Consider the following 21,313-nt stretch of genomic DNA (forward strand, 5'->3'; position numbering starts at 1 on the left):
CATATACTTATATATGTATACATATACTTATATATGTATATATGGCTGTGCTGGGTCTTCATTGCTACACAGTTTTTCTCTAGCTGTGGCAAGCAGGGGCTACTGTCTAGCTGTGGTGCATGGGCTTTTTATTGCGGTGGCGTCTCTTGTTGCAGAGCATAGACCCTAGAGCAAGAGGGCCTCATTTGTTTTGGTTCCCAGGCCCTAGAGCGCAGGCTCAGAAGTTGTGGTGCACGGGCTTAGTTGTTCTGTGGCATGTGGGATCTTCCCAGACCAGGGATCAAACCTGTGTCTCCTGCATTGGCAAGCGGATTCTTTACCACTGAGCCGCCAAGGAAGCCCTCCTTATGTATTCTTAAAAATGACTGAGGATCCCCCAAAGCTTTTGTTTATGTGGGTCATTTTTTATCAGTATTTACCATATTAGAATCAAAACTGGGAAAAACTTCAAATTTTCCTTTTAAAAAAACAGTACATTACTGTAAATAAATTGTTAATGAAAAATAACTTTTCCAAACAAAAATTAATGAGGGGAATATTAAATCTTGGCAAATCTTTTAATAGAACACAGCTGCCTTCTCACGGCTGCTCTGTCTTCCGTCTGTCACCGTATCACACATTGCAGAGTCCCTGGGAGACTCCACTGTATAGTCATGAGAGAAAAAGGCCAATAACACCTTGCATTTGTTTCTTAGGACTGCTATAACAAATCTGTATTTGTTGCCCAAGGCTGCTATAACCAAGTACCACAGACCAGGTGACTTAAAACAGTGGGTATTTCTTCTCTTGCAGTTTGGGAAGCCAGACAATTGGAATCGAGGTGTGAGCAGGGTTAGTTCCCTCTGTAGCCTCTGAGGGAGAACTTGTTCTATGACCTTAACTTCTGCTGGTTCCCCGCAATCCTTGGTGTTCCTCAGCCTATAACTCACCACTCTCATCTTTGCCTGTCTCCAGCGGCATTCTTCCCTTTGTGTTTCTATACCTCTCTCCTCATAAGATCAACAGTCATTGGATTTAAAGTATTAGTCTTTTTGCGACCCCATGGACTGTAGCCTGCCAGGCTCCTCAGTCCACGGGCTTCTCCAGGCAATACTGGAGTGGGTTGCCATTTCCTTCTCCAGGGGATCTTCCCGACCCAGGGATCGAACCCGAGTCTCCTGCACTGCAGGCAGACTCTTTACTGTGTGAGCCACCAGGGTCTCCTCATTGGATGAAGGGGCTACCCTCATCTTGAATGGGCTTCCCAGGTGGCGCTAGTGGTAAAGAACCCACCTGCCAATGCAGGAGACACAAGAGACGTGGGTTTGATCCCTGGATCAGGAAGATCCCCTGGAGAAGGAAATGGCAACCCACTCCACTCTTCTTGGCTGGAGAATCCTACAGAGGAGCCTGGCAGGCTACAGTCCATGGGGTCGCAAAGAGTCAGACATGACTGAAGCGACTTGGCAGGCACGCATGCACTTGAATAAGATAAGGCTTCATCTTAACTTGATTGCATCTGTATACCTGTGGCGGATTCATGTTGATGTATGGCAAAACCAATACAATATTGTAAAGTAATTAACCTCCAATTAAAATAAATAAATTTATATTTAAAAAGACCCTATTTACAAGTAAGGTCACATTCATAGGTCCCTGGTAGACATGCATTTTGTGGGGACAAACTCAATATAGTCTATCCTCTGGTTCCCCAAAATTCACATCTATCTCACATGCAAAGTACACTTAGTCCATCCCAACACTCCTTAAAGTCTTCACCTATCCTGATGTCCTCTCCATTTGCAGACCTGTGAAACTAGGAAACAAGTTGTCAGCTTGCAAAATACTATGGTGGGATAACATAAGAAGACATTCTTCTTTTAAAAAGAGAAGATGCAAAGAATTAAGCAATCATCAGGCTGTGTTTGCAATGCTCAGGGCAGATTTGCTGAGGTTTCAGAGTATGAACATAATCACTTATGTCTTGATCTGCCTCTGGGCCAGGGGCTTCCCCAGCCCCACCCTCTGGAGGCCTTTTGGGTCCCACCCTCTGTCCTTAGCCTGATAAAGTATTATCCTCTGGGCAGCCCGCTTTCTGCTTATAGAAGCCCAGAAGTCTGGCAGCCTCCCTTCATTTCCTGCCCCTGTTCCCCAGGCCAAGCAGGCAGTGTTTCTGCTGACAGAACATTCTCGGAAGTTTTCACTGATGTCAAGGGGCTCCTCACCGTTAGGGGTGAGGGCTCTCCACAGGTCTTTCCTGAAGTCTCACCTCTGTTCCTGACTTCTGCTGAGATAGCTGATGGTACTCATCTTGGTCACAAACCTGTTTTTCTGCTAGGCTTTCCAGTTAAACCTTTGATAAACTCTTCAGGGCGTGCCTTAGCATATCTTACAATATGGACAGGCTGTGAACTTCCCAAATCATCATGTTCAGGTTCCTTTTTGCTGACCGTTTCCTTCCTCAATTTATCTCTTTCCTCTTGCATTTTACTATAAGCAGTAAGAATCCAGGACACATCTTCCATACTTTGCTTGGAAACTTCAACTAAAAATAGTTTCATTGTTTATAAGTTCTACTTTTTATCCAAAAGCAGAAGACAATTCAGCCACTGTCCAATAACATGTTCTTTGTTTCCATCTGAGGTCTTACCAAAAACACCTTTCGTGTTCATATTTCTACCAACAGTCTGTTCACAATACAGAAATTCTCTTAACACACTTGAAGTGTTCTTTACTGTCCCCATCCCTTCTTCTGAACCTTTATCAAAATTGCTTTTAATATCTATTATTTCTACCAGCAGTCTTTTCAAGGTAATCTATAATAGAACTTTTCTATCATGCAGCTCAAAATTCTTTCAGCTTTCACCCATTACTTGATTCCAAAGCCACTTCCACATTTTTAGGTATTTGTTAAAGCAGCACCTCACTTCCCGGTACCAAAATCTGTTATTAGTTTCCTGTGTGTGTGTGATAAGTCACTTCAGTTGTGTGTGACTCTTTGTGACCCAATGGACTGATACATTTTTTGTGTATTTTTGCACATGGTTATTTGTTAGAGAATGTTTTATAAATAAGTTAATTCCAAATAGTCAGTCATGTTTGACTCTTTGTGACCCCATGGACTGTAGCAGGCTCCTCTGTCCATGGAGATTCTCCAGGCAGTATTGGAATGGGCTGCCATTTCCTTCTCCCTAATTCCAAATGTCACATTTATAGGTTTCGGGTAGACATGAATTTCTGGAGGACACTATTATACTTACCATTTTAAAATATTTTTGACCATGCAGATTATTCTCAAAAGGGTCTTCAGACCCTAAAGGTCTGGGAACATTCTTTAGAAACCACTGGTTAAGGTGTGGTTTATCTTGGTTCTAGTCCATGACTTTCAGAAGTTACCCTAAACTAAAAAGTGATGAAGTCTGAAACGCTAGCTGGACCATTCTGAAAACTACAGCACAGCTTTCCAATATTCATAATGCCTGTTGGCATCAATCTATCAAAAGTAATGACATGAGTGTACCTAATAGAAATGTCTTAAATGGTACATCTTTATGCCTCTTTTTTCATATTATCAGTTAATGATATTAATGTAAGTACAATGAGTATCTTTTAAACACCTATTGTAAAGATTCTGTGATATCTGACAGAAAATGTTTTCATCTGTTTCTTTCCAATCTTTTCTACCTATGTATATATTGGAATCATTATATAGTTTTATATTGTATATGTCTCAAACAGAAAAAGTAACATATTCTGTGTGTCTCTACTCTGAGCCAGTGGTAAGTACTCCAGTTGTTATCAACAGACATCATGAATGCTTATTGCTTCAAGGTACTGAGCTATAAATTTCTCCATAACTCAGCAACTTAAAGCAACAGACACTCCTGATCTCCTAGCTTGTGCAGGTCACGAATCCAGGCATAGAGCTGTTGTTACCGTGGCTCAGCTAGGGGTGACTCTGCTTTCAGCTCACTCAAGCAGTCACTGGCAGGATGCAGTTCCTTGCAGGCAGTTAGACGGAGGACCTCAGTCCCTCACTAGCTGGTGTTGGGAGATTGTTCTCAGGGCATCTCACAATAGGCAGCTTGTGTTTCCTAGAGTGTTTAAGATCTGAGAGAGCGTGAGCACAGCAGAATTCAGGGTGTTAATAACCTATTTATTGTATTCTATTCTTTAGAAGCAGGTGAACAGGTCCAGCCTATGCTTCAAGGGTAGGAATTATCCAAGGGCAGTTAGCACTTGGCCTAACAAGGGATGGGCCAGTGACTGCTGTATACATCAGAGATGCTTCCATCCCATAACCTCAGAAATAAAGTGACAGGACTTGGAATATAAGGTGATGTTACCCTTAAGAGCCTTAGTCTTATCTCAAAACTCAGGCTCTTATGAGGAAAGGGATGCATTGTAGATAGTGTTTGCAGTGTGCGCATTCTCAGTTGTGTGTGACTCTTCGTGACCCCATAGACTGTAGCCTGCCAGACTCCTCTGTCCATGGAATTTTCCAGGCCAGAATACTACAATGGGTAGCCATTTCCTCCTCCAGGGGATGTTCCCAACCCAAGGGTGGAACCTGTGCCTCCTGCATTGGCAGGCAGATTCACTGAGCCACTGGGGAAGCCTGTGTGTAGACTAGGTGCTTCTTCCTGAGCTCCTGCCTCGTCTGGCCTGGAAAGGCTGCACAGATGGGTGAGTGGAACCCTAGATCCCAGTGACAGACACCACTGTCTACCTGGTCACTGCCCTAGGTGCTCAGCTAGATTTCTTTGGGGTGAATGTGATTTATACTTGTCACTGAGAAACACTTTAAGTAATTCCTCTTTCTGGTGGAAGGAATAACTGCCTCCAAGGTTGATTCTTCAGAGTGGAATGCACCTAGAATCCATCATACTGTCTATCCTGCCCTTTCACAGTGAAGTGTCAGGAACTCTGTGCCTAAATTCTTTTTACTCTCATTGTTAAAAAAAAAAAAATAGTACTATTCAATTCCTTACTTCAGTTCAGTGACTGTTTTAACACTTAAGAACAGTAATAGACCTTTGCTTTAGGACAGATGAGAACTGCATCTGAAATTGGCAAGAAAATGGTAGTACTACAACACAGTAATTTAGATGAAATGGACAAATTCATAGAAACATACAAACTACTTAAACAGACTCAAAAAGATAGGGAAAATCTGCACTGATTTGTAACAGGGAGATCCAGTTAGTGATTTAAAAACTTCCACAAAGAAAAGCCCAGCCCCAAAGGTCTGTGTCAATTTCCTTTCCTAAAACACTATCACCTCCCCACCAGGAAGATACATATACAGCATATTAGTCACCCAAAAAGCACAGCCAGGTATCTCAGCTTGACTGCTCTTTAATTAGAAACAAGTACTTAGAGGAGTAGAAACAGCAATTAGGAAGGTCATATACAGATAAAACAACCTATAAGAGGTTAGGTTTAAGGAGGCTGTTTCATGTAACTTTTACAGTCCCTTTCAGCTCTGAAAGTTCAAGACTACATTTATGGGCAGAAGGTGATCAATTACATACTTGATTGTTTCAGTGGGCTATAAAACCTAATCTGGAGAGGTAACAAATTACTCATCAAATTTTCTGACATAAATAAGGAAACATTCTGAAATGTTTCAACTTTAGTTTCAACTTTAGTGAAACAATACCTAATTTAAAGAGTTCTCTGCTTCCTGCTAGACTATAAAGGGCACACCTCTTAGAGGGCTCCCCATTCAGAGCACAGATTTTTAAACTAGTCTGTTTCAATCCAAGACACTGCTATGCTGAAATTCCTCCAGGCAGAGCTGGGAAACCCGTCGTGTGATCCTCTGCAACATGATAATCTCTTAAAGATTATACCAATGCTACTGCTGCTTAGTTTGGAAGTCCTTCTCAAGGAAAAGTTGGAAACGGCACATTTCAGTTCTAAGTCACTGTTAAAATCAGCTTCTCCCTCTTTTTCCTCTTCCTCTTCTTTTCTTCCAAGTGGCTGGTAGCATCAGCAAAAAACATAACTTCACTTTTCGCTTCACATTCCCTCTTGAGATAATCGAGACCTGCCATGTTGAAGCCGATAACATCCTGAGGAAGAATAGAAGAGAGATTCAGTGAACTTCCCCTCACTTCAGTTCAGTGTCAGCATATGTGAGTCAGAGGAACCAACGCTTCATGTGTTGTTACCCTCCCTCCCTAAGGTCTTTCCTTGTCTTTTTTCCTTGTGTCTACCAGCTCCAATAAAAACCTCATCTTAAATATGTATGTACGTCAGGTCAGTATCACCCAAGACTGGGCACAGCGCACCATGCTACTTGTAAGTCACATAGACACTAGGATTTCCCCTTCTTATTCTATGGCTACCTCCACAAAGATACTTACCCGGACTTGCCTGACTTTTGAAATGGTTGTTTCCTTTAATTTTTCAATCACTGGCACAAGCATTTGGTTGCTAGTGATCTGGCCAAAGTGAATCCTAACAGAAAAATAACACCAAGCATTGTCACAAAGAGTAGTGGTTTTGGCTATACCTCCTAGAACCAGCAACAAAACAAATGTCAAAGCAAGAAAAAAAAAATCATTTCACCCATCATGGGAATATAGAAATGCTTCTAGCAGGAAAAGCTAAAGATGTTTCTTCCATATGATTCAGTTCTATCTAATACTTTTAAAATCTAGTGTCCTAACATCTAAAAAGCTGACTTTTCCCAGCAATCTATCAAGTGGCCACAGATTTTTAACAACAGTATTCTATAGGGATTTCAGAGGGAAAATGATCCTTCTAAGAAACACTAACTCAAAGATTTATATTTCAGCCAAAAAAAAAAAAGGAGAGAGAGATGATCAAACTCTGACCAAGAGTACCAACATGCCCTGGATGACTTAATGCTTTTTAACTTCCATGCTCACCCTCATTCACAGCTGTGACCTGCCATATCTACCTCCAAGGTAGCACCCATCTACAACCCCAAAATGCTAGAAATATTCAGTGTAACCTGATATTACCGTAATCAATAACCCTGATTCAACATATGCCACAGCAATAAGAAATACACTGTAAACATGTATATCTTCATTTGCTACTATCATGAAAGAAAGAAAAAGGAATGACGGGTTAAGGTTCATGAAAAAATGCCAATTTACCAAGTACACCATTTTCTTTTAATTACTTGGTATTGGCTGAGCAGTTTCTACTGTTTTCCTAACAGCATTTTAAGGAATGTTCAAGTTTGCCAGTATTCCTGTTCTCTTACACAACAGCTGGAGACTGGGGGGCAGAGCGGGAGATAAGAAGGTAGTGTGTGTGCGCTTTTCACCCAGTCCTGTCTGACTTTCCATGACCCCATGGAGTGCAGCCCACCAGGCTCCCCTGTCCGTGGGATTCTCCAGGCAAGAATACTGGAGTGGGCTGCCGTTTCCTTCACTAAGAATATACTAAGCCTTTGTAAAGACATTTTTCCTCTGTTACATATTTAATACAAATTCTTCCTATTTAAGAATATGATGTAATGAACATTTTCTTTCTGTTTCTTGGGTGCTTAGTTGCTCAGTTGTGTCTGACTCTTTGTGACTCCGTGGACTGCAGCCTGCCAGGCCCCTCTGTCCGTGGGGTTTCCCAGGCAAGAATACCAGAATGTGTAGCCATTCCCTTCTCCAGGGCATCTTCACAACCCAGGGATTGAAGCCAGGTCTCCTGCATTGCAGGCAGATCCTTTACTATCCAAGCTAGTGGCAAAGCAGTTATGTTTCTTAGTTCCCTCCAAATATGCCACTGCTCTTCCATTTGTATTTGTAGAGGCCTGGGAAATAAGCTGACTACTCCTTAAAATTCTGTATGGAAACAAAACCAAACCATTTAGTTTAAACTCAACAGTTAAAAAAGAAACACCACTGAAGGAGACTGGTCATTCACGGATGGGCTTTCAGCACCCTACCCAGAACCAGGGCCACTGCCTTAGACTGTAACTTGGAGACCTCCGCCTGCCTGAGCATCCTGAGCAGCGTAGTACCTCCTGTTACTTCAAGAGACGGGTCATCACTATCGGCACTTTAGGAGCAAGACTGACCACCAAAGGATAAGAAATAGTCTGTGTTAGGCAGCACTGCAATTCCTAACAGTCTCTGAAGCGTCCCATTTCTTAATTGCAAAGCATGGAGAGAGCGTCCGGTGAGGCACTCCTGGAGGAGTTAGGCTCGTGAGACATATGACATTCTCTGGGGAAAGGACGTTACCTGAGGAGAAAGAAGAGGCACCTACACAGGAGTTCAATGTCGGAGCCCTGCTGGATGAATTCATTAAAGAGCCTGAGGATGTCTGGGACGTAAGAGAAAGGCAGCACGAGGAGGGATTCTTCCAGCTCGCTGGAGAGGGAGAAATAAACATTAAAAATGTCACGTTTCTTTACATGGTCAGTTTAAAAGTCTTTTCCCCTCCCGTTTTTCTCTTCTCCTTTTATTTACTTCAGTAGATCTTACCCATCCAGATCCATCATCTACAGTATGATGGCTCTCTCTTATTAACGTTTTAGCTTATATTTAGTATTTTAACCTACTTAATGCATTTTGGTCCATGGCAGTGTAGGAGAATCTTTTTTTCTTTCAGATAACTCATTTCTTCAAAGCTTTTTACTGAATTTCCTATCTTTGTATGATACTACTTTTACCATTTATTGAGTCCTTCTGTATGACAGAGTCTGCTTCAGGGCTTTAGAGTCTATTTTGATGATTGATTCTGACAATCCTGTACTGTTTCAATGTTGTTGTTTTTATAGTTCTTTAATCTCTTTCTTGTTCTGGGTTGATTTGTTTACTTTTCTTGAGCTAGTTCTATTATCATTCCATCGATTCCAATCAGAATTCTCAAGAGGCTTTCAACTGGGATCACAAACCTATAGATTAGCTTAAGAAAAACTGAATGTTTAAACACAGAGTCTTCCCATCTATGCATGCACCCTACCTCCATCAATCTAAATTCTACTTTACATTTCTCTAGCAAAGTTTAATTATCTTTGGTTCTATTTGATTCTTATATGGGACATACTCAGATATTGTGATTTGTTATAAAAATGATAACTAAGCAGGTCAAACTCAAATAAAACCAAAAGACAAATCACAAACAAGAAACATTATTCCAAAAATGACAAAAGATATAAAAAAAAAAAATTCTTAACCAGTAAGAAAAACATCCATAAAACACAAGAATGGGAAAGTAAAAATTCACAGGAAAAAATACAAATGGCCAACAAATATAATGAAATTTTAACTTTGTTAATTAAAAATGAAAATGATACAATACTACTTTTTGCCTCTCAAACCAGCAAGAATTTTTTAAAAGCCTGGTGAAAGTCATACAGGCACTCTGGAAAGTAAGCAACATAAACCTTTGAAAAGTTCATGTCCATTAATTAGTTAACAGACTGCTAGGACCATTAAGAAAATAATCAGTGAGGATGGCAAAGATTTATAAGTAAAGGTGTTCACTGAAACAGTATTAATAATAGCAAAACCCTTATGCAACACCTAATAGTAACTATATGTACAATGGAATATTTTGAATTAATTCAATGATGTGTTTCTGAAGAATATTACTAACGTGAGCAAATGCTCAGGAACTATCCTGTGAAAAAGGACAGGATATAAAAATGTATACATATGATTTCAACTCTGTACATACACAGAAAACAATTCAAAGGAGATATACAACAAAAAATGTTAACAGTTGGTACCTCTGACTGAACTGCAAATAATCTCATTACCTATGATGTAAAGTAGCACTGCCTTTCATTTGTCCTTAAAAGTATCTCCCCTTCATATTTTAGGAGGAGCCTTCTAGTTCTAATTCAAAAAGAACATTATAATGAATTATTTTCCATCCAAGTTTTGACATAGTTAACCCTCTAAGGAAAATAACCATCAATTAATCATCAATTATAATGTACTTATCTCATGTTCAGTAAATGGTGTTAGCTGCCAACTTACAATAATCCATGCACTGACACTCACCTGGATTTGATTCCTTTAAAAATCTCCAACACATAAGCTGAAGGCTAGAATGGAAGTGTGACAGTATTAGCGATACTTCTATTTCTTAACTGAAGCTCTCTAATCTCTATCTTCTAAAAACCAGGGATCTCTCCCAGGAGAAACCATGTTCTAAAAATGGCAATACGTGCATGAGCTTAGACTGAGTCAGATCTGGGTTCACAATCCAACTCTGACACTTGTCAACTATGTTCCCTTCAATCTGTAAGTCAGGACAGTTTCCTGTCTATGAAATGATGACACTGACGTGTATTACTATTGTGATGGATGAAAGGTGAAAGCAAAGTTTGAGTAATTAAAGATTTCTAAAGTATATAAACACTGTCCTGTGATTCTCCCTCTCTCCTCTTTTATCTGACTGATTTGTAACAACTTTCTGTCCAAAAACTTCAGTTTCAATGAACAGAATCTTCAGAGAGCACTTTGGATACTAAACATAAATAAGCAGTAAAACAAAAACAAAGAAAACCAGTCCAGTCCAAGCAGAAAGTTACACTAAAACAGTCCTTTCGAAACACAAAATATCCTAAAGGATTCCAACATTCAACAGAGATTTTTAACAACAAAGTACTTCCCAATATGTCAATTCTCAAACCTAATGCCTCTTCACTTCCTCTCTCGTGCCTGTCTGAATTTAACCTTAGAGTGGCTAAACCTTAAGGGGGAAACCATTAAACATTCTACTTACAGAGATATTGCCATAAGCCATCAGGATGGGGTTGATGGGAAGAGGAACCTATGAAGAAATGATTAAATCAAGTCATTAAAAAATAAGCCTTTGATAGTGTTTATCGCAGGCAGGGTCATAACAGTATTTTATAGTTCTGAAGGAGACCCTAAAAACTGATGCTAAAGAATTATTATTTAAGAATATATTTTTAGTTTCAATAGGGCTTCTGAATGAGTGTGGGTAATACATTTCATCTAGAAATCCAAAATGGCTCACCAGCCTCCCAAACTAAAGCAGAAACCTGAGTTTCCAACTCAATACAGTAATCACGTTGATTTCAAATTAACTATCCTTGGCTTTTTATTAAGATAGAGCTTGTCAATTCTTTCTTTCTAATGTTTGAATTAGAAACGATTCTATCACATCTATACAAATGATGTTTTTCCCTCAGCAATTATCTCTATAAATAAATGTTACTCAGAATGTAACTTAATGAGCTGTCTTACCTCTTTCCCTGCAGCTTTACAGATGGCTTTGTGTTCTCTCATTTTTGCAGTTTCTTCTCGGTACAGCTCAATAGCCTCCATGATCCTCTCAGCCTACAGACAATGACAAAGAAGGGAAGTCATCACAATACACTCATCATCCCACAACACTGCAGATGGAAGGCCTGCCGAAAAGCTGTCAACTTAAACTGCTTGAATCAGTTTAATAAAGATGTGCCAAGAGCGTCCCAAACAGCATTCAAAGATGTCTTTGGCTTTTGTTTTTTAATTTACAAGGAGACTAAGTGTTGTGAGTTCAGGTGAGACTGTAAGTGGACACCCTGAGCAGGGCAGCTCCCAGGTACACCTGAGAGGTACATTGCGATCGACCCTTCCTCTCTTAGAAACACACACTGATTACACAGATTCAGCACGGCTCATGTCCTTGGTTACAAGGGGGGAAAACAGAGACTATGCTCTCCGTCTATAAATTTCATCCATCTTTTTGCCACAAAAGGGCTATTTGGCTGGGACCTTTTAAAAATGAGATATGGGGCAGTGATCAAGATGACGGAGTAGAAGAACATGAAGCTCACTTCCTCCCACAAGTACATCAAAAATACATCTACATGTTGATCTATTCTCTCAGAATATCTACTGAACACTGGTGGGAGACTTCAGACCTCTGAAAGAACAAGAAAATCTCCACAGAAGCGTAACCGGGTAGAACAAAAGACAAAAGTGAGAAAGGAACTGGGTGGGGACCTGTACCCCAGGGAGGGAGCTGTGAAAGAGGAAAGGTTCCTGCACCCTGGGAAGTCCCCTCACTAGGAGGAGGTCAGCCAGGACAGAGGGAGAGCTTCACGGCCTCAGAGGAGAATACAGCAACTGCTTTGCAGCAGCTAGAATAGAGAGAGGCCTGCACAGAGGGCCACTGCCACCCCTCTACACTCCCAGCTTGAGATGTGTGTCCACTGGTGCATGTGAGGGCTACGTGTGGAAGCTCGGGCTTCAGGGATCATACCCAGGAAGAAGACTGGGGCAGGCTGTGCAGAAACAGTCTTAAGGGTCTGGAGTCTAGTGCAACCACACCTGAAGGTATATGCAGAGGAAGCCTGGCCACCTTAGAGGCCAGGTGCTGTTGTGTGGCAGTGTGCAATGGGAGGCATGGTGTCCACCCTACGGCCTTTTCCTCTGAGGGACCGCTCAAGCTGTAGGACACTGCCTACATGAGCTCCAGGAGTAGTAGTGAGCCGCCACAATGCCCCAGGCTTCAGGAGTGGCTGCCAGCCACCTCTGCTCCTATTGTGTGCTCCAGGGGTGTGCATAAGCCGCCACTGCCGCTGAGAACCCAGTGCTGCATCTGCACACCCCTATCAAGGGGATAATGGCCAGCACACAATGAGGAAAGAGGCAACAGGCATCCACACTAAAAACAGTCCTTGCACCAAAAATATCAAACCCACACAAGCTACACAGGGATGGTCTCACATATAAATTGCCCTGCAAGACAACAGTAAGAGACCTCTTCAGTCTAACAGACACCAACTGAAAGGAACTACCAATTATAAACAGCAACCAAGAAAAATAAGAAAACTCATTTTTTGAGACAAAAACTGAACTAAACACAATAAGAGCAGAATAAATAATGCAGAATAAGTGACCTGGAAAAAAAGAAGATGGAAATCACCCAACCAAGACAACAGACAGCCAAACAAAAGAAATGAAAGCAATATAAGAGACCTACGGGATAATAATAAAGTGTGCCAATCTACACATAATACAGCTCCAGAAGGGGAAGAAAGAGAAAAGGGGACTGAAAATTATTTGAAGAAATTATGGCTGAAAATTTCCCAAACCCAAAGAAACAAATATGCATGTAGAGGAAGCATGAAAGTGAAAGTGAAGTTGCTGTCGTGTTCGACTCTTTGCGACCTGTGGACTGTAGCCCACCAAGCTCCTCCATCCACGGGATTCTCCAGGCAAGAATACTGGAGTGGGTTGCCATCTCCTTCTCCAGGGGATCTTCCTGACCTAGGGATCGAACCCAGGTCTCCCACATTGCAGGCAGACACTTTAACCTCTGCACCACCAGGGAAGCCAGAAGGGCCCAAATAAAGTAAACCCAAACAGACCTACACCAAGACGTACTATAATAAAAATGGCAAAATACAGAGGATCCTCAAGGCAGCAAGAAAAAAAAAGTTCATCACAAGGGAACTTCTATAAGGCTATCAGCTGATTACTTTACAGAAGCACTGCAGGCCAGAAGGAAGTGGCAAGATATATTCAAAGTCCTAAAAGGGAGAAATCTGCATCCTAGGATACTCTACCTAGCAAGATTACATTTAAAATTGAAGGAGATACACAGAATTTCTCAGACAAGCAAAAACAAAGAATTCAGCAATACTAAATCCATCCTAAAGCAAATATTAAAGGTCTTCTCTAAATAGAAAACTAGTAAGAATAGATAGGAAAGAGAAAAATCACAACTGGAAAGTAAGTCACTCCAATAAGCCAATAAACAGAGTAAACAAAAAGAAAATGTCTTTGTGAAAGTGATGGTAACTACAATGAACAGCAAAAGGATGAAGATATGAAAGAGGACATCAAAATCATAAACTGTGGGACAGGAGAGTAAGAAAATGTAGGGTTGTGTTTTTTTTTCACTTCCTGGAATGGGTTTGACCTATATGACTACCAACTGAAGCAAGTAGATATAGGACGGGGTCCACATACTTGAAACACAGGGCAACTTCAAAGCACACACTAGAGTCACAAAAACCAAAAAGAGAACATAATCAAAAGGGAAACAAACCACAAAAGAACAACACAAAGAAAAAGAGACAGAGAAAAAATGTAAAATCAGTACGAAAACATGGTTAAAATGGCTATAAATATGTATCAATAATTACCTTTATTATCAAACGTTGGACTAAATGCTCCAATCAAATGACAGAGTGGAAGACTGGATTAAAAAAAGCTACAATATGCTGCCTGCAAGAGACTACTTTAGGGCAAAGGACACATATAGACTGAAAGTGAGGGCATGTAAAAAAGATAGCCTGTGCAAACACAAACGACAAGGAAGTGTGGGCTGCAGTGCTCGTATCAGACAAAACAGACTTTAAAACAAAGGCCACAAAGAAAAAGGGGGACACTATATAATAATAAAAGAGTCAACGCAGGAGAAGGATTTTATACTCAACATATATGCAGCCAATGTACAGGTGCACCCAAACACATAAAACAAACACTAACACACTTCAAGGGACAAACCGACAAGAATATAGTAGCAGCAGGAGGCTTTAACACCCCACTCACATCAATGGACAGATCTTTTAGGAAGATCAACACAGCCATAGATTCTAAATGATACAATAGAACAGTTAGATTTAATCGATCTTTTCAGGACATTACATCCCAAACAACCAGAACACCTTTCAAATTTGCAATCCAAAAATAAAGCACTTAGCAGTAGACCCAACCAAGGAAATTAAAGACTAACACACTGAAGAGGATTCAAAGAAATGGAAAGATACCCCATGCTTCTGGATTGGAAGAATTAATATTGTTAAAATGGCCACACTACCTAAGGCAATCTACAGATTTAAAGTGATCCTTATCAAGTTCCCCATGACATTTTTCACAGAACAAATAGTCCTAAAATTTATATTAAACCATAAAGATCCAGAATTGCTAAAGCCATCCTGAAGAAAAAGAGCAGGAGGCAGACTTCAGAAATACTTTTGCACAAAGCTACAGTAATCAAAACAGCGTGGTACTGGCCCAAAGACTGTTGCATGTGGATCAATGGAACAGAACAGACTCAGAAATAAACCCAAACATACACAGTCAATTAATCTTCAACAAAAGAGGCAAGAACATATAATGAGAAAAAGTCTTCAGCAAGTGTTGGGAAGTTGGACAATTGCATGTAAATCAAAGCTAGAACACACCCTCTCACCATACACAAAAGTAAACTCAAGATGTCTTAAACACTTAAAACATAAGACAGTACACCATGGAACACCTGGAAAAGATTATAGGCAAAACATTCTCTGACATAAATTGTACCAATGTTTTCTTAGGTCAGTCTCCCAAGGCAATAGAAATAAAAAACAAATGGGACAAACTTTTGCATAGCAAAGGAAACCATAAAAAACAAAAAGACAACCTACAGAATGGGAGAAAATATCTGCAAATGACGTGACCGACAAGGGCTTAATTTCCAAAATACACAAACATCTCCTACAACTCGACAACAAACAACCCAGTCAAAACATGGACAGAAGATCTAAAGAGACATTTCTCCAAAGAAATACGGATGGTAAATAGGCACAAGAAAAGATGCTGAACACTGCTAATTATCAGTGAAATGCAAATCAAAACTACAATGAGGTACCACCCCACATTGGTCAGAATGGTCATCATTTAAAAACTCTACAAATAACAATTAGGATGTGGAGAAAATGGAAACCTCCTACACTGTTGGTGGAAATGTAAACTGGTACAGCCACTAGACCTAACAGTGTGGAGGTTCCTCAGAATACTAAAAATCAAATTACCATATGATCCAACAATCCCACTCCTGGGCATACAATCAAACAAAACTGTAATCTAAAAAGATATACACAACCCTATGTTCACAGCAGGACTATTCACAAAAGCCAAGACATGGTAACAACCTAAATGTCCACTGACAGGTGAATGGATAAAGATGATATGGTACATATATAAAATGGAATACTACTCGGTCATAAAAAAGGAGGAAATAATGCCATTTGCAGCAACATGGATGCAATTAGGAATTATCATACCAGGTAAGTCAGAAAGAGAAAGATAAACACCATATAATATGACTTATATGTGGAATCTGAAATATGACAAACAAACCTATCTATGAAACAGACTCATGGACATGGAGAATAGATTCATAGTTGCTTTGGGGGAGGGATGGAGTGGCAAACTGGGGTTAGCAGATGTAAGCTACTGCATATGGAATGGATAAACAAGGTGCTACTGTATAGCACAGAGAGCTATCTATATTCAGTATCCTATGATAAACCATAATGGAAAAGAGTATGAAAAAGAATGTGTGTATATACACATATATATGAACTGAATGTATATAACTGAATCACTTTGCTATACAGCAGAAGTTAACACAACACTGTAAATCAACTAGACTCCAATTTTTAAAAAGTCTATAATAAAAAAAGCAAACAAAAACCCCACTTATTGCTAACCCCACCTCTGTGATTCGGATTCAGTAGGTCTGGGGGCTCCACTCTGAGAACTACTGCCATCAAGTAAAGAGATTAGACTAGGGGCTCTTAAAGTTTATTTGGTGATTTTAGGGTCAAATATGGGAACAGGGCAATATCATGCTGTTTTTATTTCTTGTAATTATTTCCTTTGTTTTTCTTTAGATTTTAATAAAATACTTTTTGGAAATAAAAAATTAACATGAGATACAACATTCTATATCAACTTACTGCTTTGACTGTTTCAATAGTTTTCTTTCCAGTGAAGTAATTGTCACCTTGAGTCTCTCCTGGAACCTGCCAGAAACAAAGAGATCCTTTTAACATAACACTGATGGGAACCAACAAATTAATCTTACATCCAGAAAAGAATAGACATACTATGTTATGATGATTATTGTTACATTGTGTTATCAGCTACCATTAAATGAGACATTAGTAAGTGCCAGTGAAAATCCATGGATGGAGGAGCCTGGTAGGCTGCAGTCCATGGGGTCGCGGAGAGTCGGACACGACTGAGTGACTTCACTTTCACTTTTCACTCTCATGCATTGGAGAAGGAAATGGCAACTCACTCCAGTGTTCTTGCCTAGAGAATCCCAGGGACGGGGGAGCCTGGTGGGCTGCCGTCTATGGGATCGCACAGAGTCGGACACGACTGAAGCGACTTAGCAGCAGCAGCAGCAGCAGCAGTGAGAGAAAGTGAAAAGTGTTAGTCATGTCCGACTCTGCGACCTCTTGAACTGTAGCCCACCAGGCTCCTCTATCCATGGAATTCTCCAGAAAAGAATCCTGGAGTGGGTTGCTATTCTCTTCTCCAGTAGTAAGTGCCAGACACTATGTTAAATGTGTTACATGCATTATCATAAGAATACTCTGCTCTACAACACATGATTAAAGAGATTGCTTAATTTCTCAATTCTGATTTTTGATTTACAGTGAAATGGTTCCCTAAAGCCTCCCTTAAAAAAAAAAAAAAGTAAGAATGACAATTAATCATTTAATACCAAATCATTTGTCCCATAAAATCAGGATATACAGGTAAATTACGAAGGACTACACAGATTCTTTCTCATATCAGCTGCAGATGACTTTGGCATCTAGCCCCAGTTCTAGTTCCATTACAAATTCTTGAAACTACAGTAAATGCCAGTAAGACAATGACAGGGCACAGAATGAGGAGCCCGGAAGATCTACTTACTGCTGGTTGGCCTTCTTTGGCCACACTCTCTTCATATTCTGCTTCCCTTTGCTGTCAAGAGACAGATATGAATTAATTTCAAAGATGAAACATGACCACCATGTGAAGTGAGACAGTGAGGAGCTGCTTCTTTCATATCGAACCCCCTCATGCGATCTTCATCTCCACTTGGCTGCCCAAGTGGTGTCGGCAGTCTTGGAAACATCTTCTGGAGGCCAGTGGACTAGCACTGAATGGGAGATGTGACAGAACTAGACAGGAACCTTCAGCCGAGACAGCGTGTCAGGGACTGACACCCACCAAGCCTGAAGTCCTTACCATCTCCTTTTCTTCCTCAAGAATAAGAGGCTCCCTTGTTCTCTCCCAAAGTCTCAGAGATTTGTCATGGGATGATGATACAACATAGTCCCCACTGGGGCTTACAGCCAAGCACCATATTTCCTGGTGGTGCCCCTGCAGAGAGTAAAGACAAAACCAAAAATCCTGAGTAGGAATACCTGATTCATAGACTGCTACATTGGTGGGAAATCAGTGCTCAACCTTAAAAGAAGTTAAGTACTGAGCACGTCAAAGTAGGCGAGAGGTTACCTCTAGAGTCTGTATGTGTTCAAATTTGTCTGCATCCCACTGTTTAATCTTACGGTCTTTCCCAGCAGTGAAGAAGAGGTGAGACTTGGGCACAAACCTTAGGAACATCACACTGAAAAGTGAGAGAAAAACTCAAACGTCATCAACTGCCTGATTATTGAAGTCTTAAACACACATAAATCGCTTTTGGACAGTTAGTTCTAGAGTTTTATTAATAGAATTTTAAATTTCTGACTATCTGAGAACACTAAAAGATGCTCCCAGGAAATGACATTGATAGGTAACTAACACGAGGTCTTTGAAAAGACAACATCTACCTGTCGTCATGTGCAAACAGAGACTTATGGCAGTCCCCAAAGTCCAGACCCCAGATTTTCACGTTCCTGTCTGCAGAGCCAGTTGCTATCAGTGCTCCATCCTAGAAGGAAGAGAAGTAAAACATTACTAGATCATCTGAAACCCTGATTAGATACAGAAAAGTTAACCAGAACATTTATCCCGTTTCTTTCAAAAATGTCAATGTCAGTGCCAAAAAATTAATTTCATCTCTTTATCAAGAGCACCCACATCCTTGCTTTTACCTACAAATCTACTTTAAAAGCTTATTAAGTGAGCAAGAACTGTGTGGCTTAGATGTTTCTGGTCCTGCTACAGGGCACTGTTGTGCTTTGATGTAGGTTATCTGTTTACTTTGTTAAAATTAATAGAATAAAGACTCTAATCTCTGTCACAGAGTTTGACAGAGTTCGGGGGTAGAAAAGAGGAAAAGAGAAGAATGAGCCTGGGAAAGAAGCTATTAGAATGCTTACGACCTAGACATTTTTATGCCATGTCTCCTATCACTGTTTCTCTTCTGTTTTAGCACCTAGTTCAAATGGCTGTCAACATAAGAAGAAAAATATTTTCTGACAACAATTTATTCTATTCATGCACTGAGTGCAGATAGGTAGGGCAGGGGGCCAATTCCTTTTACACAGACTAGATTTTTTCTTTTAATTGGAAGATAATTGCTTTACAATATTGTGTTGGTTTCTGCCATACATCAACATGAATCAGCCACAGGTATACATATGTCCCCTCCTTCTTGAACCTCCCTCCCACCTCCCACCCCATCCCACCCCTCCATACTGCCACTCATAACTAGACACTGCAAAACCTATGACTTTGGTCAAGAGACTAAACCTATACACAGTGAAAAATACCATAAATATTGCAAAGTTCCATTTTCCTTATGAACATTATTATACTTCAGAACAAAGAAGGGATGCCTTTTTGAAAGTCCTTCACAATTTAGGGTATTCTACCAATTATAGTCCTTTAGACAAGAAAATACTATTTGGGGAATCCAAACCAGATAGTTGGTTATGAGGATTAATTCAGGTATCTGTGAAAACATTCTAAAATGATTAAAGAGATATATATACTTAAGGTATGATTATAATAAATACTTCTGTAGTTTTTTTAGTATAGTCAGTTATATACCAGACTGAAAAATACTAAAATGAAGCTATCAAGCCAAGAAAGAAAAAAACAATTTAGAAAAGATAACTTGTTACTGAGACACTATTTAAATTTTACTTACATAAGAGATGTCCATACATATGACAGGCAGTTTGTGTCCATATAGTGAGAGAAAAAACTAAATATTAAAAAAAAAAAAAGAATATAAACAACTCATGTCTGTTTACAAAATGCAGGCATAATTTATCATATGCAGATCTAAACTATAACCTTAAATACAATGCTAAACACCATCTTGAATTGGTTTTATGTCTGTGTTTCAAAGAAGACGACAAACCACTGAAGGTCGTACCCATACAACTTAGCATACAAACCCTGGGTGCTCTTGCCAAGAACACTGCAGTAGAGTGGAGCCTGTGATGCTGCTGAGGCCTATCCCTCAGTCAGAACACAGCACAGGGATGTTCTCTGGATCTCTTACCTGAAGAGTCTGGGGAGCACTTGGTTCACAACAGTACCTCTAGGCCTAATACAGTTCCACCGAGACTCTGAGTGTAGAGCCCAGTAATCCATATTTTTAAAAGCAACCCAAATGATCCTGATGTACCGCCAAGTATGGGATCACTGCCTAGGACAGTTAGCAATGCTCTTAAAACTATTGCTTACAACAGGATTTCCTGTCCACAGATTTCTCTGAACATGTGAAATATAACTTGCTTTAAACAAAATTTATGAACCAAAGGATTCTTTCAGAAGTCCAGCCTTCCTAGTGTACTTGCAATGTTTTGATTCATAAACAAGCTTTCAAAAAGATACTACTGCTGGAAATAGTCAAGGCCACTTCCCTATAGTCTCAACCCAAGTTCAGTCAGAAAGAAAATACCCATAGGCATAACCATCGTACCTTTAAAGTGTCAACATAGAAAATTTTCACAGTACAGTCCAGCAAAGACACAGCCAGCAGCTTTTGATTGGGAGAGTAACTGACACACAGAACTTCTTCATCTAGTTGCAAGGTTCGGGTTTGCTTCACAGAAAGTCTAGCACCACAGAAAGCGTCAAGAAAAATGAGTATTCTACAAAGGCAGGCAAAGTCTCCCAAGACCCTCTAGAGCTCAACAGAAACACATGCGTCAAAATCCCACTCAGTGGTGCCTTATTTTCACTCCAACAAATGGACACAAATTAAAAAAAAAAAAGGCTACTCACCTTTTCTGGGTACTGTTTTCATCTTTCACCAACTCAAAATCCCAGAACTTGACAGATTTATCTGCACCACCTGTCACAAAGCCACGCTGAAAATCAAAGGACATTTCTGTTAGAAAAGTATCTTGGTACAGAAACTTTGGTAAGACACCTCAAAATAATACAAAAGACCATTTTTATTAAAGGCATGGGATAAGAATTAAGATGTGTGGTTTTTCCTTAACCCTCTTTCTTGTTCTTTTAGGGTCGCCTCCACAGGTCTTATTTGAGAACTAACTCCTGGCAGTGCCTAATGTAGTCAGATGATAACTGATGTAAAGGTCTAGTTACACTTTCATTCAGTGTCAGGAAGGAAGACTCAACAAATACTACAGGGTAACGCAACAGTCAAAAGAATTTGCTGTGAAGTATTAAATTGGTCTCAT

General features: G+C 40.0%; 2 protein-coding genes across 4 annotated transcripts in view; one reads left to right on the top strand and one right to left on the bottom strand.

Moving 5' to 3' along the window:
• Positions 1-11,773, top strand: part of SPAG17 (sperm associated antigen 17) — a 254,021-nt gene extending 242,248 nt beyond the window's left edge. For all 3 annotated transcript variants that reach the window (XM_040230934.1, XM_040230935.1, XM_040230936.1), the window contains one exon: positions 11,237-11,773. The gene's annotated coding sequence lies outside the window, so the exon portion shown is untranslated. The remainder of the gene's footprint in view (positions 1-11,236) is intronic.
• The window catches only part of WDR3 (WD repeat domain 3), a 37,749-nt gene continuing 21,757 nt past the window's right edge, over positions 5,322-21,313 (bottom strand). Inside the window, exons 14-27 of the mRNA XM_040230937.1 lie at positions 20,892-20,977; positions 20,587-20,722; positions 19,804-19,860; positions 18,539-18,639; positions 18,222-18,333; positions 17,952-18,086; positions 17,634-17,684; positions 16,664-16,729; positions 11,187-11,279; positions 10,699-10,746; positions 9,972-10,015; positions 8,202-8,330; positions 6,351-6,444; positions 5,322-6,056 (exon numbers count right to left, since the gene is read on the bottom strand). Coding sequence (XP_040086871.1) covers positions 5,901-6,056; positions 6,351-6,444; positions 8,202-8,330; positions 9,972-10,015; positions 10,699-10,746; positions 11,187-11,279; positions 16,664-16,729; positions 17,634-17,684; positions 17,952-18,086; positions 18,222-18,333; positions 18,539-18,639; positions 19,804-19,860; positions 20,587-20,722; positions 20,892-20,977 — 1,308 coding nt within the window. The 3' untranslated portion in view covers positions 5,322-5,900. The remainder of the gene's footprint in view (positions 6,057-6,350; positions 6,445-8,201; positions 8,331-9,971; positions 10,016-10,698; positions 10,747-11,186; positions 11,280-16,663; positions 16,730-17,633; positions 17,685-17,951; positions 18,087-18,221; positions 18,334-18,538; positions 18,640-19,803; positions 19,861-20,586; positions 20,723-20,891; positions 20,978-21,313) is intronic.

Source organism: Oryx dammah, unplaced genomic scaffold (assembly GCF_014754425.2).
Source record: "Oryx dammah isolate SB20612 unplaced genomic scaffold, SCBI_Odam_1.1 HiC_scaffold_28, whole genome shotgun sequence".
Taxonomy (NCBI): domain Eukaryota; kingdom Metazoa; phylum Chordata; class Mammalia; order Artiodactyla; family Bovidae; genus Oryx; species Oryx dammah.